Below are 22,996 nucleotides of genomic sequence, written 5' to 3'. Positions count from 1 at the left end.
AAAATACAAAAATTAACACTCAAGAATAGCTTTCTTGAGGTCCAGTTTAAAGGTTACAAGTAAAACAAAAGCATCTGGGGTTAGCACAGAGGAGTCCACAAGCCATAAAGAAATAAAATAAACAAACCTAATTGCATCTTTTTGACATTTTCTGATCTACTTACATATCTGGGGTTTCAAATGAGTCATTTCAAGTTATGATTTGATGAGTTTTCATACCTGGCCCAAGCTCTTACAGCATAGCTGCAGCCCTGTTTCTGCTTCTCCCCGAGACAAAGGGGAAGTTTTTTCCCCCCATTTTAAAAAGTTCTAGCCTTCCCATTGGCTCTTTTGGTCAGGTGCCCACTCCCTTCCTTTTACCTATGTAGGGAGACTTTTTAACCCTTTACAGGTAAAGCAAGTAGAGAACAACTACTAAGAGGGATTTTAGAGTTAACTGGCTGGCTGGGTGTCTATAAAAGGGAGCTACCTCCCCCCCCCCCTTTCATTTATCACAGCCCCCTTGGAAACTTCTCCACAAATGCAAGGATCCCACTGTCGGGCAGCATTCCCTGATATTCAGCTTCTATGACTTCACCCCACTACTCCAAGCTGTACGCTCTGGCACTACACTAGATAAAGTCTCCTTTGCATTTACAACCGTCACATAAACAGACTTACGTCACACACTAGTCATCACATGGCCAAGCTATATATTCTTATGAATCCATCCCTCCAATTCCTCAACCATGTGTTGCTCTTCTACCAACTCCCTCCAGTTTGTCAGTCTCTCTCTGGTAATAAGTGAACTCCAGATATATCATAGCTATGACCTTCCTTTTACCCACTAACATTGTAATTCGATCCAACAAAGCAATTGTTTGTCTCACTACTTTTGTTCCACACAACTCCATGCTGGCTGGCACTCATGGATCTATTCATCCTCCAGTTACCTAGCACTTTCTTCCTCTTATTATTTGTTCACTTATTTCATTAGGCTAGACTTACCAGGTGGTGACCATGAGGAGCAGTAACCTTTCCAAAAGTACCTTTGTTGGCATCCAGTCTTGTTCCCATACTTTTCAAACATAATTGCCCGTGGAACAATAGATTTGTCAATTAATCCCTGAGGGCGCCTGGAGTTCGGTTGAACTGGTTTGGATTATTGCACTGGGGAGGAGCGTGACGGAACCATGCCCTTGCAAGAGTTCTCTTTTCTGTTTACCTGGTTGTTTTGAAAACAGAACAACTGGAATCTCAGGAAGAGTGAACATCATTCATCTGTGGTGTCATGTTGGCAGGAAATCCTGCACCCAAGCACCAGAGGAGGTGATACTGTATCACGTAACAAGCAATATGTGAGTGCAGCCACACACGGTCATTCGTGAACAGCAGAACGTTACTGGTCTTAAAACTAGAGCTTTAATTTTTTACAATTTTAGATTAGCAGGTCGCACTCTCAACCAATCAGACAAGGTGAACAGCAGGGTCATTCTCCAGACACTAGACCCGTGGGGTTTTGTTCAGGTTCAGGTATCGTAACTATAGTACTGGAATCAGCAAATGGATCCAGATTTGGAAGTGGAGAAGGGCTCAGTTTCCTAAGGGAGATCGTGGTCCCAACAAACATTTCAGGTCTCAAGGATCCAGAGACAGAAGGTGTGAATCTGCTCTTTCTGCAGATTAGCAGCAGAAGCATTCCAACTACTCAGCTCTCCCTCCCAAGAATGACATGACTGAGAAATCAAGAACTGACTAAATTACACCAAGTGAGCCTCTGCAGGGACCTTGGCACCGGCAGCTTCTGCCACAGAGGACGTGAGTTCAGGATGCACCTCAGCAATCCAGCCTAGCAGGAGGATCTCATGTGCACAGCAAAACTGAACTGGGTCTCTGAAGAGAAGTGAATAGCTGTTCACTACGATAATTCCCACTCACTCATCCACTGGCAGGCACTGACGGCGGGCTCATCTGAGAGAGAAAACTGACCCAACCCTCCCAGGACTAGAGTCAGACTCAAAATGAACCCATCTCCTCCCAGACTGGAATCCTGTAGGTCACCCAATTCCATTTCCAATGGAAACCAGGAAGACAGTAAGCTGGTATCCTTAACCTCTGATGCGCTCTGCAGCTAGACGAGGTCTATTTGTTCAAGCTCAGAACAGGGCATACCGAAGCTGCACAATCCTGATCTTTCCCCGGGCCTGAAATAAAACAAAACGGAGGAAAAGACAAGGAGGAAAGCAGAAGAGAAACCCCCTGCAAAAGAGGACTTCCCAAGAGCTAGTGGGATGCGGCAGCTACCAGCCCACCCCACGGAGAGAAACATCAAGCTCAAGGAAAGGGGAAGTCACAGAAAGTCAGTGAGACACTGCTGTATCTATTGCACCTATCACCATGGTAGCACTGCTGATCACCATCAGATGTTTAAGGGAACTCGATGAGCCTCACTACACCCTTAAAAGCAGGAGTACTGGCGTGCGATTTCCACAAAACCACAATATACTTAAATGCCCTTTTAGGGTTTCACACTGCACATAAAAGGCAAAATACACAACCTCGTCCGTCCCCAAAACCTCTCCAGAGTAGTTGACCTAGCGTCACGGCCCACCCCTTCCATATGCACGTTACGTGTTTGTTTCAGACTCAAACAGAAAAAGGAGCTAATCTCACGAGTGCCACTTGCTCTCACGTGCACAACTCTGAAATCATCACTCTGATCCACCACAAAATGTCAAGTAATGACATTTACAAAGAGGTGGTTTGTTTCAAGAAAGCTACCCACAAAAACAGGGTAAGGAGAGTCTCAGCTGCTTTCCCAAAGCAGTCACAGGGGTTAGGCACTCATGCGGTTAGCCTGCTTTATCAGCCCTATCACCTGTTAAATGCAACCCCTTACCCGCCGCTCAGGAAAGCCCTTTGAGTGACGAGGCCCAGAAACATGCCACATCCAGATAGCACAGTTCGCCCTCAGTGCCTCCTGGGAATGGGGGAGACGCAAGAGGAAGTTTTTATTTGCAGAGAAAACAGACGAATAAGCAACCCTGGCTGACATTCCTGCCATGGCACAATGAACGTGCCTGTTAAACCCCCGCTGACAGCAAATGGAAACCGCTCCAAGGCTTTGCAATAGCCGGGTGTCTGTAACAAAGCCCTGTTTGTACGGCATGACGGATTAAAAAAATCCCCAGTCCCCATAAAAAGAGCAGCCGACTGACTGTGATCCAGCCTGCTAGCCACAGAGGGAGGCTCTCCTGGCTGTACTTTGGCATTAAGCTGAACATGCTACACCGATTGGCATAACGAAGCAGGAATGAAGCATGGTCTTGGACGGCCACAGCTCCCGGTCTGGGCTGCTTGTCTGGGCTTAGTTTCAATGTTAGATTCTGGCAAAACATGGTTCATCTTTAGTGTTGCAATAAAAAGGGATTTTTTCCTCCTTTTTTGAATGTTAAACATTGTCCTCTGACTTGGATAAATATAGGCCCCTTCAGAGCCCCACGCTGCTCAGATGAGTTAAGTGTCGGGCCCCCTCAGGATCCACTGCCCTTCAGCAAACCACTGTGCTCACAAGGGACAAACTCCCAGCAGCCACTGGGTCATTTCAGGGGCTGCCAGGCCACAGCAAAACCTCTGCCTGTTCCAGGGGATGAGCTCAGAGAGCACAGAGGACTCCAGTGTCTGCCTCCCTCCCTCCCAGCTAGCTCTTTACACCTCGCTCACCAGCATATCCAGGATCAACACGCGCCAAAAACGGGGCAGTCTGGGGGGCCTTCTGTCTCTCTCAGGAGCCTCCCTTCTCGGATGTTTGCTTCTCGGGGACTTTAACCAAACAAAACCAGAGACACCCCTGACAATTCTCCCGTTAACACAAAAGCGTCCCGAGAGCACTCTCGGTGTGAGCAAACTCCAATGGGAGAGCCGCCACATCCGCTCCCGCTCCCCGTCCCATCCCCAGCAGCACTTTGTCATGTCCAGTGGCACATCTGCTGGTCACCACACTCAAGAGTCACCCACTCGGCTGTAACAGGTGATCCACTCGGCATTAGGTGGCCACTGGCCTGGTTCGCCCTTCAGCATCGCCTGGCCCCTTTAGTACACTGTCTCGTGAATTAACCTGCTTTTTTCCCCTGGCCCACATATGTTCTCGAGCTATGAAGCAAGAGCCCTCCACAAATGCTACACCTGGGAGTGCTAGTGTGGAACTCAGCCTGCAATGCCCAGGGAGTCGTTCCTGCTGCATTCCTACCCAGGTTCACGCAGTCAGGCCAACAGCAGGCGGCTCCGAGGGAGGAAATATTCATGAGGATGCCTTTACAACAGTGGGAGATCCACACACAGATGGCTCCCTCCTGAGCAGAACTGAGAGGCACAATCCAGGACCAGAATAACCAATACAGAAGCCCCACACAGAAATCCATAACAGGCTTTGAGCACGCCGCTATGCACGGGGCAGAAGGCTGAGAGTTTAGTTAGTTTCAGGCAGATCTGTCACAGCTCAAACCAACAGGCTCTTGGCTTTAACAGTGACCCTTAGTAAATTAAAGGCTCTCAGTAACTTGAGACACAACAGAACCTCGTAGGTGCATTAGCGCTAAGTGAGCTCTCTGGAATAACTCAGAAATCCTCGCAGTCTGCTACAGCAGATTTACCTTCACCCAGGAGCTACAGGAATTCAGAGATCAGGAACATGTGCCTTTGCGCTGCTTCTAGCCACTACTCTTGCTAGCTCCTGCGAACATGCACCCAAAGGCTCCAGACAGGGAAGGCTTTACCTGTGCTATTTTCAGCTAGGAGTACATGCCAAAATAGCTATGTGCAGCTCTCTGGCAGCAACGACTTCAAATTCTCACTGACATCTTCCTAAAGATGCATACTGGACTGCAGCCCTTGGGCAGGCTGAGCGCTCGTCCTTCTGCACATGCCTGACGTGACCAAGAGGGGGAAATCAAACTCCCAAGCTGCAGGTCCTGATGTACAGCAAGGTGGGCGCAAAAGCAGTGATCCGGAAAGAGGTTTAATTTAAGAGTGATTTGCTTGGTGTTAAAGACCCTTTTCAAATACAAACCCATCCCAATCTTAACTTCTTTCTGCAGAGCAAGAAACATTCGCTCAAATGACAGAACCTGTTGCCAACTCCAGAGAATTCTCAAACTGAACTGGTAACTTCTTGCTCTGCCTAGAAATCTTCCATGTGCTTCATGAAATTTGTTTTGATTCCCCCATTAGTATCTGCACTCGCTAGTGCTACAGTGTGCAGAGACAGAGGGTTCACAAACCGTTCTTAATGTGATTACATTTGGGGGTACTGGTACACATTAAATTATTATGGGCAATGAGTCAGTGGCTCTCACACTAATGAGTAACATCCATATAATCTCATGGGACTGCCTACTACGTAACAGGGACCAATTTTTATAAAGGACTTAGGGCTCATGCTACAATGAATCACAGACTGTTTGCAGTACAATATCTTTCTGTATATCAACCGAGTGTTGCCCACAGCAGCCACCACCAAAGATGGTTGTCCAACATGTACAAGAATAAGCTCAGCCTCTGCCTTTCCAAAGTGTGGTCTGTTTGTTTTATTGAGGCTGACCAGGTGTCTTTACAAACACACACCAAGAAATCAGCTGACCCCATCTACACTGGCACAGTTGTGACCCAGAGAGAGAGCCATGTCCACTACCTGCTGTCAAATGTCGCAGAACTAGTTTTGTGTTTAGTGCAAATGCAGCCCTAGTCCCCCAGAGGTTGTCATCAATGCATTTGCCCACCTCTCACCTTCCCTGCTGGCAATTTGGTAAGTTACTCACCTGCTTTGTCTTGCGTACAATTATACCTACACACACACGGAGTGCTAGCGTCCATGTATTCATTATTTGTACTGCAGTAGCATCGAGGAGCCCCAGTCGTGGCCAGGACTCCAGGGTGCTGTGCGCTGTACAGACGCAGAACAAAAAGCCCCAAGCTACAGAGGTACATGAGAAATAGCATTTATCATGCCCCTTCCACTGCCTCTTCTAGGTTACCCCCACCAGGCCTACCTCTAACGTACCAGACCTCAGGGGGCTGTGTTTATTTTTAAATCAGGCTGCCAAAAAGGTGTTCCCGCCTTCCCTCTCCAAATACAGGATGCTCCCTTCCTACCTCCCTTACATGGGCCCCATTTCCAAGAGGGCAACATTCAGTCTGTGATCAGTGTCTGACTTGTGTTTTGTTTTTTCCATGTACATTTTTCTCTTGCCCTCTAAGACCTGCACATGGATTTATTGGCGTGAAAGAAAAATATAATGCCAATAAAAATTTAAACTTTTGAACATTTCTAAAATATATTGCCTGTTAACTATGTACCATCTACAGAACACATGATGGTGTGACAAAGGTTTGATTGGTATAGCTCACGTATAACTTTGCCAGCCATACCTAATGCAACCACCCAAGCACATGACTGTCAGACCTTTATACTGCACCATCATCATGGGAATATTTTTGTGTGACGTGTCAACAGTTGAACTAAATTCAGATTTCATTCACACAGAGCTTATATACTCTAGACTGGGGTGGGCAAACTTTTTGGCCCAAGGGCCACATTGGGGTTGCAAAACGGTATGGAGGCTGTGCCTCCCCAAACAGCCTGGCCCCCGCCTCCTATCAGCCCCTCCCACTTCCCACCCTCTGACTGCCCCCCTCAGAATCTCCGACCCATCCAACCCCCCCTGCTCCTGGTCCCCTGACCACCCCCTCCTGGGACCTCTCACCCCTAACTGCCCCCCGGGACCCTACCCCCATCCAACCCCCCCCCCCCCCCCAGCTCCTTTCGGAATGTGGCCCTGCGATCACAGGCGGAAGACTCAGGAGGAGCAGGGGCAGCCGCGCCGCCGGAGAGAAGCGGCAGTTTCCCCTTCAACGCGCCGCTTCTCTCCGGCTGTCTGCGCGGGGGCCGGTGCTCCTCCCGAGTCCTCCAGCCGCGTTCCCCGCGCTCCCACCGCCCGCCTGCTCCCCTGAGGCTGCGGGTGAGTCTCCCTCCCTGCTCTCCCCCGCAGGGGGTGCGCTGGTGCTGAGCTGCTCGGCAGCGCAGTGAGCTGAGGCTGCGGGAGAGGGGGAACAGCAGGGGAGGGGCTGGGGGCGAGCCTCCCCAGCCGGGAGCTCAGGGGCCAGGCAGGTCGGTCCCGCAGGCCGGATGTGGCCTGCAGGCCATAGTTTGCCCACCTCTGCTCTAGACCCATTGTAAACAGGCTGTGACTGGGTGACAAAGGCATTGTTCTGGCTTTAAAATGGGAGCTGCTGTTTTTGATCTCCTTAAGAGTCCCACCCACAGCTGTGAAGTGTTCCTTGAAATATTCACTGCCCAGGCTGTGAACCCAAATTCTTCAAGACAAAGGCAAGTGAGTCCTGCCCTCCCTCTATAAATATCTCAAGCTGCACGGGATTCACAGTACCTAATGTAACACTACCCACCCCAAGGGCTTTTTTAAAAAATTGGCTCACTGCTGTATGACCCAGAACACCAGATATACGGTACATACAGTTCTGCAGAAAACTCCTAAGGGATGTTAACAAGCCCTATTTCCTCCTTACACCAGTAAAGTTCTTCCACAATTCAGGACGCAGGGCAGGAAGATTTATCTACATCAGGGTTTTATAAGCAATCCAATTCCATGCTTGCCCACTCTACCTGACTGGCTGTTCCTCATACGGATAGCTTTTGCTTTGGCCAGCTCCAAAGCAGTGACCCATCGTTGCCTCTCCACTTCGCAGCTTGCCTTTAGATGGTATGTCCTTCCCCCACTGGAGAGTACGATGTTACAGGAGTCCTCCGTATCGATGTGCGCTGTTGACAGGTTGATGGTTCCGCGACAGGTGTGAGCCATTTCGGCCTGTGTCCTGCACAACAAGAGAAGGGGTATAAAATCCTCTGGGTCCACACTCAGACCTTCCCTGACCATACACCATTCCCCTGGTGGCGGTGTGCCATTCTGCAAAACTAACCCTCTAAAGCAGCTGCAAAGAAAAACACCCAGAGAATCCAGAGAACAAAACTGACCCTTCAAAGCCAGGAGAGCTTCCCAAAAGGAACAATCCAACACACAGAGTTTGGAATAAACTGTTCAGTCGCTTTCATTGCGCAGCCCTTGTCTGTTACCTTTAGTGTTTATTTTGCTGGATTGCATATGTAATTGCTTGATTTTTCTTGCTGTCCCAAAGTTAAACTACTTAAAGCTCTTTCCACTCCAGCATTTCCCCCCTAATTCTTACTGTTGCTTCTTTCGCTTTCCACTTTCATTGCTAGGGTCCCATTCAGTAGCCCTGACTCACAAGACTAACTCTCTCCCTGCCATGCCCCTTTTTCTGCTCTCAATTGTTGCCTCTTGTCTGATGTTTAGATTGCAAGCTGTTGGGGGCAAAGTTGTGACTTTTCTATTAGTGAAGCTCTTTAGTGCTGTACAAATGTATTTTAACCATATTACAAAAAGTATTGACAACACTCCTGTTTACTATAAGGGGATTACTCACGTGAGTAAGGGCTACAGGCTCAGCCCCATATTCTGGGAGGGTTAAACTCCCACAGAATTCATTTCATCCCAGACAAATTCATAGTACTCAGTCCAGTAGGTATGTGCTACCAAGGATATGTGATCATGCAAGTACTATTGCTTACTGGAAAGCCTCAGTGACGGCTAACAGAGCAGCTGATGCCTTGCGAGGGAAGTCATTGACAAATATTCTATTGGAGACAAACATCTTCCTATGTATCATTACCTAGGGGTGATTTCATCCCCTAATTTGCAGGAAACCAGGCTGTTAGATTTACTCTGCATTTGTAAAGTGCCCATTGCTCACGCTGCTATATGCCAGGGGTCGGCAACCTTTCAGGAGTGGTGTGCCGAGTCTTCATTTAGTCACTCTGATTTAAGGTTTCGCGTGCCGGTCATACATTTTAACGTTTTTAGAAGGTCTCTTTCTATAAGTCTATAATATAGAACTACACTATTGTTGTATGTAAAGTAAATAAGGTGTTTAATATGTTTAAGAAGCTTCATTTAAAATTAAATTAAAATGCAGAGCCCCCCGGACCGGTGGCCAGGACCCGGGCAGTGTGAGTGTCACTGAAAATCAGCTCATGTGCCGCCTTTGGCATTCATGCCAAAGGTTGCCTACCCCTGCTCTATGCCAATGCTTCCCAAATGCTGGTTCCCGACCCACCGGGGGTCATACACCTCCCACCTGTGCTCTCACTTCCCCTGGACAGCAGGCAGGGGCATGGGGAACAGGAGCCAGGCAGCAGCTGCACAGAGGAGCACCTCCAGGGACCACGCAGGATGGGAACAGGCTTCTGCCTGTCCACTCGCTGGCTCCGGCTGCTTCCTCTGAGCTGCTGGATCCTGCTCTCACTTCCCCTGGGCAGCAGGATCCAGGCAGCAGTAGCAGTGTGGAGGAAGCAGCTGGAACCAGCCAGAGGACCGCTGCAGGAGCTGCTCAGTGTCACCAGTATCAGAAAACTTTCTACAGTTGGACCGGCCTTTCCCTGGCCTAGGCTGATGGGCGGTTTGCTCCAACCCCTGCCTGCTGCCTCCCTCGGTCTCTTCATTTCAGCCTCACTCCACACCTGCCCCTCATGCCCTCCCTACTTTGGCCCCTGCCCCCACCACTCCCTCCCCTCAATGCTCCCTCTCGTTTGCCTTGCCATGGGGTGCATCCCCTCCCAACCACACACCATCAGCCAAACAAATCAATTGTTCACTCTGCTTGTGCATTATCCCCCTTCCCCCTGTTCCTCTTTGCGGCACGGACTGTCTGCAGCTCTGTTTGTACAGCACCAAGTACGACGTGGCGATTCTTGGCTAGTCCCTAGGCACCACTGGCATGGGATTTAGAAACCTCCAACTCCTCCTTATCACAGTGTCACGTTTTACTCTCCCCTCGGTGGAGGTTTATTACATGAAGTGCAAGGAATTGTTCATACAATTAAGTAGCAGGGTCCCAGGCCTGCAGAGTTGATGATCTAATTAAACCTCAAAAGCAACTGAAGACCAGCAGACCATGACTGGGAGCGGGAAGGGCAATGGGAAGGAGAAGCAAGACAGGGAAGAGGAATGCTGCTTCTGGGTGAGCAGACTGTGGGCTGCTTTGCTGGTATCTTGTTAGTTATGTCATATTTTGAGCTGCAGACTGCAAGATTTTCTCCTGAGCTGGGGGCAGGGAGGATTTGGGACAGAAACGGGAGGATGCTGCTGAGTGTGTTTCAGTGACATTCTCCTGGTTGCAAATTTCCCCAGCAACAGCCTGAGAATAGCAGCAATTTGCTCAGTGATTTGCAATGACTTTTCAATTACTGATGACATTTTTTAATTCTCCCCTATGCCTAGTGATGCTCAATCCCAATTAAGGAGTATGCCCGGGACAAGTTTGTCACTCTGAACTTCAGCTGTTTTTGCTATAGCCTTGTTTCAAAAATGTGGTCAGATTTTTTTTAAAAATAAGAACGAAGTAGATTGTCCACTTTCCCATGGCTCAAAAAAGGAGGAAGGGATTTTGCTTAAGCTTTCTGAAATTACTTTCAATCAGACACCATCCCTGGGAAATTTCAGCCCCAAAGAGGTTTTGGAAAGTTGAAGGCATGTGAAAATAGGGAGTTTGGGAAAAGTGTTTTGCAGTCTTCACTGCAGGAGTCACTACTGCAGCAAGATGCTAATTCACCTATAATAAAGGCTGGTAGATGATGTGCAAGTGTTAACACACACAGGAGTGAGTCCCAGAGGTAGCAGCATATGAGAGATGTGTCAAGGTGTATTGTGTAGATGCATACATGACAGGCCTCATGAACCAATCAGATCACAGCTGACATCCAAGATCTTTCACAAAAAGCTCATAACTACACCTGGCCAATTGTGTAATGCTTCATGGGTGGGAAGCAGGAGGCCCTGATTCCTACAGAACAGTTTATGCCCTGAAGTTAGAGAGCTCATTAAACATGTGCTTAGCGTGCACCATTCCAGATGTTATTAGTGGCCATAACATTATCCAGGCCTTTTTAAAATCCATCTACAGTATTTCTCAGTGACTTCCTGCAGCAATGAGTCCCCCAGGTTAATTATTGGCTACATAGACACTACCTGAAGTATTCTGTCATAGAATAGAATATCATAGAATATCAGGGTTGGAAGGGACCTCAGGAGGTCATCTAGTCCAGCCCCCTGCTCAGAGCAGGACCAATCCCCAGATAGTTTTTTGCCCCGATCCCTAAATGGCACCCTCAAGGATTGAACTCACAACCCAGGGTTTAGCAGGCCAATGCTCAAACCACTGAGCTAACCTTCCCCCCCATCCATTGACTGGTTCTAAAGGTACTAAGTTCTCATGAGTATCATGGAACAGGGTAAAGACAGAGGGGACGGATCAATTTTCACAAAGCCCCTCAAGGACCCTCTAATCTAATTCCTCTGGCCGATAAGTCCTTAGTGTAGCCCACACCTTCAGTGAAAGACACTTTTATGGATGCCTGTCCTCCACCTGCTCCTCATTGGATCCATCCCCACCCCCATCTGGTCACATAACCGTGTGCCATCCACATCAACTACTTTACAGGGAACAGAGACACCAAGGGACATTTAAAATATATCAAACCGGATTTAAGGGTTCCACTGATTTGAAAAGTTAACCACATTGTCTCATTTGGCTCATCATCTCCACTTCCCTCTGCTCTCTTCCCTGCTCCTGGACCCATTATTCTTTTCTTGGACATTCTGCCCTGGCACCCAGCCATCCTCTCCTTCCCTGGACACACAATGGTCATGCTTAAATTTGCCAGTTACTTTATGCAGGGATTTTCAAAGGAGTCAGGTGTTCAGCTCACGCTGAAACCAATGGGATCTGGGCTCCTAAGTCACTTGGGCTCCTGTGAAAATCCCAGACATACGTAACTCCTTAGCCAACTCGCTCATTAGCGTGGGATTTTCAAAGGCGCATAAGTGGCTCAGGAGCACAGATCCCACTGGCAGTCCATGGGACATGTGCTCCTAAACAAATCAGGTGCCTCTGAAAAGCCCGACTGGTTGGAGTGTGAAGTATTTCCTGCAGCAACTGTAGGTGAGTACAAGACAATAATGACTCCTCCTTTCCAGCTGCTTTTAGAGCCCTGCCATGCCAAAGAAGCTGAGAATGTGGAGAACCTGCACCATGTGACCACCTAGCTCTCCACAGTCCTACAGCAGATGATCTATAAACCCCAGTTTGGGAATCACTGGGTTAAATAATCATAGAAATGTAGGGTTGGGAGGGACCTCGTGACGTCACCTGCTCTCTACGCCCCCTCCTGCTCCAGTTCTCTCTGCTCCTTTCCTATTGCTATTCTCTAGACCATCATCTCCGCTCTATGCTCCTCAAGGCGAGGCAGGGGTCTCAGCCAGTGCTCCAGGAGAAGATTAACTATTTTCTGCATCTTCTCGGATTCACCCAGAAAGCAGGCGCACTGAGCCAAACACAGCAATGCCAAGCCTCTCTACCCAAAGAATCCTGCATGCTCAGAGCCCATCACCATGTAACTGCAAGTGATGGACATGGAGCTGTTCCATAATAATTTTATGCACACTGTAAACATATTTATTTTCACTATAAATAAATTGCAGTGCTGTGCTGTTCTAAGGGATCTGATTCGGAGTTGTAACCTTCCAGCTGTGTTTAACACTGTCTCGCTGGGGACAGCGTCCCTGGTAATTACTGAGTGTCCAGTGACAGGGGCTGGATGGTACAGGGGAACACTCTTCAGTGGGGTTCGGGCATTGGGGTGTGCCTGCCGTTAACCTGCAAAGCAATCCATGGCAGTCCTGAGGAGAGCATTTGAAAGGCTGGTGCTGTACGGGAGCTCACACCCAGCTACCACTAGAGAGACACTCTCCATCTGGAGGCAGGGGTAACACGGTGACTCACAATCCTGGCCGCCCGGAGAAAGCAGGTGTTACTGTAGGAATCTCTTGGTTTAGTTTAATAGGCAGCTGTAAGGAAAAGCGAGCAGGATGGAAACAATGGCTCACGCTAAGCCACCCCTCAGCAAACACGTGAGGGTTGTTATGGGACAACAGCAGGGCCACTGGCTCTGAGCCTGGCTCAACCTCCACAGAGCCTGCTCAGTTGGTTTTAAACACACAGGGGCAAAGCACAGGAACTGACGCAAACCAAGGAACTCTGGCTGGATTAGAAGGGACTCTCCCTCTCAAGACGGGAGAGGGAGTCTCGGTCAGGGAAGCCAGTCACCCAAGCTAGGCCTGCCTAGGTGGTCACCATCACAGGATGGTAGAGCTTTGGGTTAGAAAGACATGCCTGAGGACTGTGGGTTCAGCACAGACTCACTCAAGAGTTGCCCTCCTATTCTGTGACTCTAAGCCACTGGCTGTGTCATGTAAGAAGAGCTAGAACCATTGGGAGTCCCTGGAAGAGATGTGGTTGATTCAGCCAGAATTCCTGTAGTCTGGGGCTTCCATCAAGCAGCCACTCTGCCATCCCTTCATAGGTGCTGCACATGCACCCCAACTTTCTGGTTCTGCTCTACTGACAGGTGCAATGGAGTAGCAAAGCCCTGGCCCCAGTCCCACCCTGCCCTCTTTGGGGAACGTGACAGAAGGGTGCAGAAGTCTCTGTGCCACCGAAGAGGGACCCACAGTCATGACCCTGCTCCTAGGATGACGCTCCAATAAGTCAGTGATGTGGGGAATAAACAGCAACTTCCACGCACAGGAGTCAGGTAAAGGATGGAAGAGCAGCCCTTTCTGGACAGCACAGACTGGGGCTAGCTGACCAGGAGCCAGGACAAGCAGCTGCAGAGACATGAGGGCTGCCATGCCCATTTTTACAGAGTTTAATGGCAGTCAGGGAAGGGAGCAAAGGCCTTTGCTGCTCTGTTACTGTGGTTGAATAGAACCCTACAGAAACCCCAGAGAGCCCACCCTGCACCTCCTGGGAACTCCCCATCTGCTGTGAACCTGACCTGTCGCAGGGAGACTGGAGCTGCCCGCAGCTGGAGCCTGGCACAGAGCCTGTGCTCCCCATGCAGCTCCGGGCTGGAAGCTGCACAGGGGCACAAGAAAGAGTGGGGAGAAGGCCCCTTTCGTGCCCTCTGCCACCTCAGTCTCTAGCACTGTGGGCCAAATTCAGCCCTGGTGTAACCCTATGGAGCTCAGCATAGCTGCATCTGCTTGCACCTGGGCTGAATTTGACCTGGAGTGCAATGAAGCTACCACTTCCATGTCCGGCACCACCCTCCCTGGTGCTACCCTCACAGGAGTGCTGCTTTCCTCTTTAAGGCCCAAAATGATGCGTTTTTTGCAAATAAAATGAAGGGTTCTTGACTCCACTAAACCAGATTAAATCACAACATCCCTGCTCCTCCAGCCAAGGAAACTGCTTCTAATTTTCTAACTGGTGCTTTGCTTTATTTTTAAAAGTGACCTTTAACTGGAAACTTGCATGGGAGATCATTTACCATAAATTAGAGCACACGCACAGGGAACACCACGGACTGCACGCCTAAGGCCCTCAAACCGCTTCCTCCATCTCCAAGCACAAAAATGAAAGGTGCCCTTCAGCAGCTCCCCTGCGTTTGGACAGACAGATCTGCCCGTTCATCGCGACCAGCTCAACCGTTGCATAACGTGACCAAGGCAGATTTCCTGATTCCCGAGTTTCTGATATAATCTGGGATCTGCACATAAAGGGGAATCAAGTGGGCAGTCCTGGCCACCAATATAAAAACTGACCTGAGGTTAGATACATGAAGTGATACCATGTACACGTGACACAGGATGATGCTGAGTGTTTGCAGTTCTCTCTCTCACACACACATACACACACACCCCTACACCTCTAACGGGAGGAATTCACCTTACAGGGAACAAAAGCATAAATGAACAGTTCTTCACAGCACCTCAGGGATATAAATAGGACAGGTTTATCCACAGCAGTTACTCACACACAAGGTTGAACAGACTGCCTGGACAGATGAACATAGATAATCCAAAATCATTGCTGTGGTGAAATTATAGGAGTGGGAGGACCTTGCTGCTTCCCATCACCTCCCCCTATGTAACCATGGCTCTGGCCTGAGCTGCCCTCAACATGCCTGTGACGAATTTGTTACTAACAACCTGAGTGCAGGGCTCTGCGCAGAGGCACCAGAGAACAGCAGCAGGGCAGAGGGGCATTAATTTTAAGTGACCTTTTCATAGAGATGCCCCAAATTCCAGTGTCTCCCACACGCACTCTGCGGGGGTGCCATGACAGATGTATTCGAATTCAAAAGCAGAATCCAGACAGGACAGAACTAACGACCCTGAACTGGTCCCCAGAAATAAACTCCACTGTCCCATAGGAATGCCATAACATTCAAGCTCAGCAGAACATTGAGAAGGCAGGTTTGACAGGTTACCTTGTCAATTAATCTATCCAGATGTATATAAACTGCTGACCTCTCCCACAAGGAGGATTGTGGGAGAGATCAGCAGCTGTTTTTGCTGTAGCCTGGCCTTAAAAAGTGGAGGTTAAAAAAAAAAAAAAAAAAAAAGTAGTTTTTTCCCTTGCCCGCAAATTTTAAAAAGCACTCGAGGGATGTTGCTTCCATTTTCTGAAAGTTTTTGCCCCAAACACTGTCCAAGCGCCGTATACTTCAGTCCCACAGATGAATATTTCAGAAAGTCCTGAGCAGGACAAACTGCAGCTACTAATTGAAATGCTTTTGCAATCCCACCACCAGTGGGTCCCACCAATCCCCCACTCTCACAAACTAATCGCACTAATTGATGTAACACTGCATTTGCTGGAGCTGATTAGCACAAACCTTACAGATTCGCCATTCAACTCAATTCCGGAAGCTCACATGGACGGTATTTAAAGTAATCCAAGTTGCTGCTCTTCTTTACACATTCTAAATGAATGCACCACAATACTCACAACTCCCCTATACCCCAAACACCAGCCCAGAGGCGCTCAGGACACGGAACCTTCTACAGCACGTGAAGAGCAGTACGCTGGCGTAAAACCAGCCCCAATGTTAAAACCAGTGAAGGGAGATCCAGCACCAGGGGGGCAGGCTAGGTGCGACATACGCCTACAACAGTGGCTTTTTAAACACACCCATAAAAAACCTGTCAGAGTGGGGAGAGATGCACTGAGGTGGTTGTCATGGCAAAGTGAGATTCACATCCTAGTGGGCACTGCAGCACGCGGCAGCTCCCTTGCCTGCCAGCCTGAGACGGGGCTCTAAAAGGGCTCCTGGTGTCTCACCACAGACGCCAATCAGGACAAGGCACACAGAGATAGTCTATAGCCAGAGCAGACACCGCAATGAGCTTTAACCCCCGCCCCCTCCCAGGGTCACGTTAAAATCAATTTGCCTCCCGACAGGCAACTGGCACCAAGGACGCCGCGTTGGTTCAATGACAGTCAAGCCAATAAGCTCCGTGACCAGCTGGGCTTCCACAGTCCTGTTCAAGCTGCATGGGATGGAGAAGCCCTGCTGTGAGGGGACAGCAGTAAATGGAGCAATGCTCAAGGCAGCAGGTGGCACTACGGGGCCACAAAGGAGCTTTCTTCACAAATAATGAACGACAATGGCTCCCTCCAACATGACTGTTGTGAGGGACATTCTGCTGCTCGCGAGAAAATTAAACAGGAAGGGTCGTGGGGTTGATGATCAGCCTCTTACTCTGCAGACATGAATGTACTCCAGGAGAGTTGTGCCAGCTACTCCCTATTTGACAAGCAACAGAACAAGGAGTAATGGTCTCAAATTGCAGTGGGGGAGGTTTAGGTTGGATATTAGGAAAAAGCACCTCTTCCCAAAAACCCAATGAAAGATTTGAGCACACCTCACATAGCCTGAGCACCCAGGGCTCCCTAACAGCTGCCAAAAGGATGTCATTGATGAGTCACATCCAAAAGTCACATATCCTGCCCCATCCTTATCAGCAAGAAAAGTGAGGTTCATCATAGACACTTAAGGGGAACCGGTGAACCCTCAGGGCTCAAAGGGTTAAGAACATAAGAACAGCCATACTGGGTCAGACCAATGGTCCATCTAGCCCAGTATCCTGTCTTCTGACAGTGGCCAATGGCAGGTGTTTCAGAGGAATGAACAGAACAGGGAATCATCAAGTGATCCATCCCCTGTAGCCCATTTCCAGCTTCTGGCAAACAAAGGCTAGGGAGACTTCAGAGCATGGTTTTGCATTCCTGCCCTCCTGACTCATAGCCATTGATGGGCCTACCCTCCATGAACTTATCTAGTTCTTTATTGAACCCTATTATAGTCTTGGCTTTCACAACATCCTCTGGCAAAGTTCCACAGGTTGACTGTGCATTGTGTAAAGAAATACTTCCTTTTGTTTGTTTTAAATCTGCTGCCTATTCATTTCATTTGGTGAGCCCTAGTTCTCGTGTTATGAGGAGTAAATAACACTTCCTTATTTATTTTCTCCACACCAGTCATGATTTTATAGACCTCTATCATATCCCCCCTTAGTCGTCTCTTTTCCAAGCTGAAAAGTCCCAGTCTTATTAATCTCTCCTCATATGGCAGCTGTTCCATACTCCTGACCATTTTTGTTGCTCTTTTCTGTACCTTTTTCAATTCCAGTTCAATTCCATTTTTTGAGATGGAGTAACCAGATCTGCAGGCAGTATTCAAGGTGTGGGCGTACCATGGATTTATATAGAGGCAATATGATATTTTCTGTCTTATCTATCCCTTTCCTAATGATTCCCAACATTCTGTTGGAGGGAGGATGGGAGAGGCTGAGGGAAAGATTTCAGTGTTCGATTCACTAGAATGGAATTGGAAACATCCCTTGATAGTATCAAAGGAGAAACTACTTACATCTAATTCTGGGTTGTATTGCAGCACAAATTATAATTATTGTAATTAAATGTCTTTTCCCAATAATGTAAGTATTAGCATGGTGAGAAGTTCCCTTTTTTGGGAAGCCCCTGTGACAGAGGCCCATTGGTGGTTCCCTACTCTGTCAGCAGCTTGTCAGACCTGTCATACTCACTACACCTAGCACACTATTGTTATAATCTGTATCTACGAAATGTCATGAAATAGGTCATTAGAAAATTAATAACTCTGATCATTAATATTCTTGCATGATGCATGCAGAGGTATGTACAAAAAGTTGTGAATGCACTAGAATTATGTCCTTAAAGGTATTTGCCAAGCAAGCCCTAAGCCAGTCTGCCCTAGACAAAGGAACTTGTATTTGCTTTTCTGATAGCCTGGTCATCAGGCAGGGACAATGAAGGTCTATTTACATATAATGGAACTGAAGCCAATAGGCTAACAAGTGGGGGAGGAGACAGCATGGCAGAAAAGAGAAGCTTGATCTGGCTTTTACTTTTCAAAGAATTCATTGCAAAGGTTTACTGGTCTATTATAAGCAGTGGGGGCTGACTCTCAAGCGATAAGCAATTGAATCAACTGATTGCATACAATATTACTGTATTATAAAAGTGTAACAAGTGAGGTCTTTTCTGAAAGTTAATGACACACTGGTGATTAATATCATTGTGAGGAGTATGTATTACCGCTACATAAGGCTGTGACATTGCACTCTCTATGATTTTATAAAAATATGCTAATGCGTGTGAATATAATGTAACTGGAATATGCTTCATGCAAAAGGTCTCTTGCAAAAGCATTACAAAGCTTATAATCTACTGAGTGTGGTCATCCCATTTGTATAAATGTATCACACTTGTATCTGAAACTAGAAATATAAAATACAACTCTGAGGGCCTATTGTAATTATGCAAAGTGTGGGCCATTAATGGTGGTTTGGAATCTTGATGGCTCCCATTAACCAGGACAATTGACTGCAGATGGCTCTGTTTTACTTGTAAGTCTTCCTGTATACATGTGTGCTGGCAAGTGGGTAATGAAGTCTTACAGTGACATGTGATCATGTCACCTGAACTGGAATCCATCTTTAACCTGGTGCTTTTCCATTTAGCAGGGGGCTGGGGGGACCCAGAGAGAGACAAAGGATTCCCGCCTTATGCAAAAGAGATATAAGTGGATGGAACAGAACAAAGGGGGAGCCATCGTGAGAAATCCCCTAGCTACCACCTGAGCTGGAACAAAGTCTGTGCCAGGGGAAAGGATTGTGCCCAGACTATCCAGTCTGTGATAGAAGCTTATTGGAACCTCTCTGAGGGTGAGATTTTATCTGTATTCAGTTTTCTTACTGTATTAGACTCAGACTTGCATGTTTTATTTTATTTTACTTGGTAATTCGCTTTGTTCTGTCTGTTACTACTTGAAGACACTTAAATCCTACTTTCTGTATTTAATAAAATCCCTTTTTACTTATTATTTAACCCAGAGTATGTATTAATACTGAGGGGGGAGGCAAACAGCTGTGCATATCTCTTAATCAGTGTTATAGAGGGCGAACAATTTATGAGTTTACCCTGCATAAGCTTTATAAAGGGTAAAATGGATTTATTTGGGGTTTGGACCCCATTGGGAGTTGGGTATCTGGGTGTTGGAGACAGGAACACTTCTTAAGCTGCTTTCAGTTTAAGCCTACAGCTGTTAGGGGACGTGGTTCAGACCCTGGGTCTGTGTTGGAGTAGTCTGGCGTGTCTGGCTCAACAAGACAGGGTGCTGGAGTCCCAAGCTGGCAGGGAAAGCAGGGGCAGAAGTAGTCTTGGCACATCAGTTGGCAGCCTCAAGGGGGTTTCTGTGATCCAACCCGTCACAAAGGCTTTACGGATACTCTATTATGAGTTACAGCCTGCGATCAAACAAAGGATGAAACAGGTTCCCTTCCGGACAGGAGGGAAAGCAGCTATTCGCCTGTCTCCAATGAAATTAAGCAATGTGTGACCAAAACCAGGAGAAGCCCCATTTACATAGAAATCAGGAGGGGATAGGAAATCCACAGGAAGGGAAGAACAGCATGAGAGGTCATGGAAGCTTGCTTATATTTTCTGAAGTTCAATCAGGAAACAGACACTCAGAGCGTGATGGTGATGGTGGTGAGCGCCCCAGGCAGAGAGCTGCAGTGGAAAAGCATTGTGGAAAAGGCACTCAGGGTTACAGCATAAGAGGTGACAACCCCTTACCGGTCTGGATTGCACCCCAAAGTGTGACTGCCCCATCACGCAATTACTAACCAACTTCCACCAAGAACTCTCACCATGGACACTAAGGGTAACATATCCAAAAGCCTTGAGTGCCTTATGAGCTAAGCCCAGTTTTCAAAAGTGATTTGGACATGTAAGAGCCTAAATCTTACTGAAAGGCAATGGGACTTAGGCTCCCAAGTGCATAAATCACTACAGAAAATGGAGCTTCAGCACTTTCAAAAAATCTACCCAGGGAGTGTTAAAAACAGAGTGCAGGTGCACTCGAAAAAAAGAGGCCTTGGAGACTGCTCAAAGGATAGGTCAGTGTAAAAGTGTCACCAACTTAATGCAACAGATCTGTCCCAGGTCTATTTAGACTCATCTGCTGACTCTTGATAAAGTAAACTTTTATTACTGTTAATTCCTGAGCCAATACAGCTAGGAGAGAACAAGCTGGATTCTATTGTGGCTCATGAAACAAAACTGTTGGCTAAGTTCTGATCGCAGATTTTTATTTATTTATTGTACATACATAGGGATCACTGAACCAGAAATAGCCCTGATTGACTCTCAGATCCCAGTGTGAGCTTGTAGTGCTGGTTGTTAGTCAAACTAACTTAAATGGAGCAAATCTGATATGAAGTCATTGGCACACATGCAAGCTCATAATGCAATTTAAATACATTCCTCCTCAAAGTTATCAGCCCCTGAGGCTACCACAAAAGGTCCGATCATTTCCCATAATGATGATCTGAAAAAGCCAGCAGGCCATATTTAGTCAACAATGACCAGAGAATTCTTGAGGTGGAGGAGCTAATACGTCTCCTCTTGTATTTCTATGGTACCCATTGTGCACTTTCCACAGTAAGTTGAAAAAAAATTATAAATTAAGTCAGTCATGAGAACGACTGAATCAACTGCACTGCCCCTTTCTCTGTCCTGTAGCAGGACCTCCCGACTCGTCTCATGGAAATCAGGGCTCGTCTACACTTACAACACTACAATGGGGCCCCTGCAGCTGCGCTGCTGTAGCGCTTCAGTATGGACATTACCTCTGGCAACGGGAGTTCTCCCATCAGCGTAGGGAATTCATCTCCCCAAGAGATGGTAACTAGGCCGATGGGAGAATTCTCCTGTCTACACAGGGACTTGGATCAGCTTAACTATGGGGGTGTGGATTTTTCACCCCCCTCACTGACGCAGTTAAACTGACCTACGTTTCTAGTGTAGATCAGGCCTTAGTTAAAGCCTCATTAAATGGGTAAGCCTGGTATGTCCTAAATGCCACCATGCTCTGCAATTCGATTCCACCAGGTGAAGTGAGCTGGCTACGAAGCAGACTCACTGGATTGCTGTGAGGACCATTACTGTGCTTCTGGAACCAGCCACCTCTCCATGGCAGTCCTCTGAGAGGTACAAGAAGCCAATCCAGTGTTGAGAATTAACAGCCATCCCTAACAGAGATTCTTTTCCTTCCCATTAAAATATAACCCAGAGATGAAGGATGAATTAACAAAATCTCATTCCTTCAAACCAGCTAAAATGTCCGCAATGCACATTATATCCTGCTTCTCTGTCCGAAGTTCCAGTCAGACATTTTAACCACCGGGATTTGTTCTTCCCTTTAGAGCACAAGGCTGGCATGCTGAGAGCCAGCACAATTTAGAAGCAGAGTCAGAGTCATTCTTTGCCTTGGGAAAAGCAGTGTTGTAAGTGTCTGTAGGTAATCACTGAACATAAAGCTGCTACAATAAATAATTGCCTTTTTAACATTTATAATGCATTAATAGGTACAACTGGCCAGCTGCCAGGTTACCATTCAAATACAGTAGTAGTTTTGTCACCAAAGCTGTGCTTAAGAATACTGTAAAAAGCAACAGAGGGTCCTGTGGCACCTTTAAGACTAACAGAAGTATTGGGAGCATAAGCTTTCGTGGGTAAGAACCTCACTTCTTCAGATGCAAGTGACTTGCATCTGAAGAAGTGAGGTTCTTACCCACGAAAGCTTATGCTCCCAATACTTCTGTTAGTCTTAAAGGTGCCACAGGACCCTCTGTTGCTTTTTACAGATTCAGACTAACACGGCTACCCCTCTGATACTTAAGAATACTGAAATTCTTCCTAAAATGCCATTTATATGAACATCTGTTTTTCTTGCCATATATTCTGGTCCTTCCGGGGATATCAATTTTTCAGGAACAGTCTAGTCTATTTAACATGATTAGTTGCATGTGGGTGAAATGACCGTACATAAACAAATACGTCATAGCAAGACGGAAGGTTTATGCATCTAAGACTCAAGACAACAGAGTCTTTGCACATTTTTGGTAATAGGCATATATACTAAGCCAGCAGTTTTGCAGGGAAAATATATGTATGCTCATGTTTGAGTTTGAAGTGCTGTTCCAGAAATAGCTTCTTAAGCACAAATAATGGCATCATGTGACTTCAGTGTTCTAGTCTGAGTGCTTTTGCTTGTTTCAGATCAGTCAAATCACATGATGTCCTTACAGGCTGAGGAGATGCTGCTACGCAGAGATCTCTGCTTCCCTGCATCTACAGTCAGCAGCTGGATGATTAATGAACCCAGGGGACTCAGCCAGGTGCTGCACTGTGATTACATGAGGGGACTAGGCTTGTCCTACTTCTCTCAAAATCCTCCATAAAGAAAAACAAACACACACACACACTGAGGTTAAAATGGGGGAAGCCACACCATGTAAGAGGACAGTGAAATCAGTGCTAATGCTGCTAGGTACTTATAGCACCGTATGCCTGTGGATCCCAAAACATTCCAAAAGCATCCATTAGTCCTCACCATGCTGGGAAGCATTACAATACCCATTTTCCATAGATTCATAGACCCTAAAGCCAGAAGGGGCCATTGTGATCATCTAGT

The 22,996-nt window shown here is 47.3% G+C and overlaps 1 protein-coding gene across 2 annotated transcripts in view; it reads right to left on the bottom strand.

Annotated features, from left to right (window-relative positions):
• The window catches only part of OSBP2 (oxysterol binding protein 2), a 366,090-nt gene that overhangs the window by 274,770 nt on the left and 68,324 nt on the right, over positions 1-22,996 (bottom strand). For both annotated transcript variants that reach the window (XM_065417771.1, XM_065417770.1), the window contains exon 2: positions 7,658-7,866. In XM_065417771.1, the coding sequence (XP_065273843.1) occupies positions 7,658-7,866 (209 nt within the window). The remainder of the gene's footprint in view (positions 1-7,657; positions 7,867-22,996) is intronic.

Source organism: Emys orbicularis, chromosome 16 (genome assembly GCF_028017835.1).
Source record: "Emys orbicularis isolate rEmyOrb1 chromosome 16, rEmyOrb1.hap1, whole genome shotgun sequence".
Lineage (NCBI taxonomy): Eukaryota > Metazoa > Chordata > Testudines > Emydidae > Emys > Emys orbicularis.
Note: the sequence above shows the minus strand (reverse complement) of the source record. Positions and strands in the feature narration are given on the sequence as shown.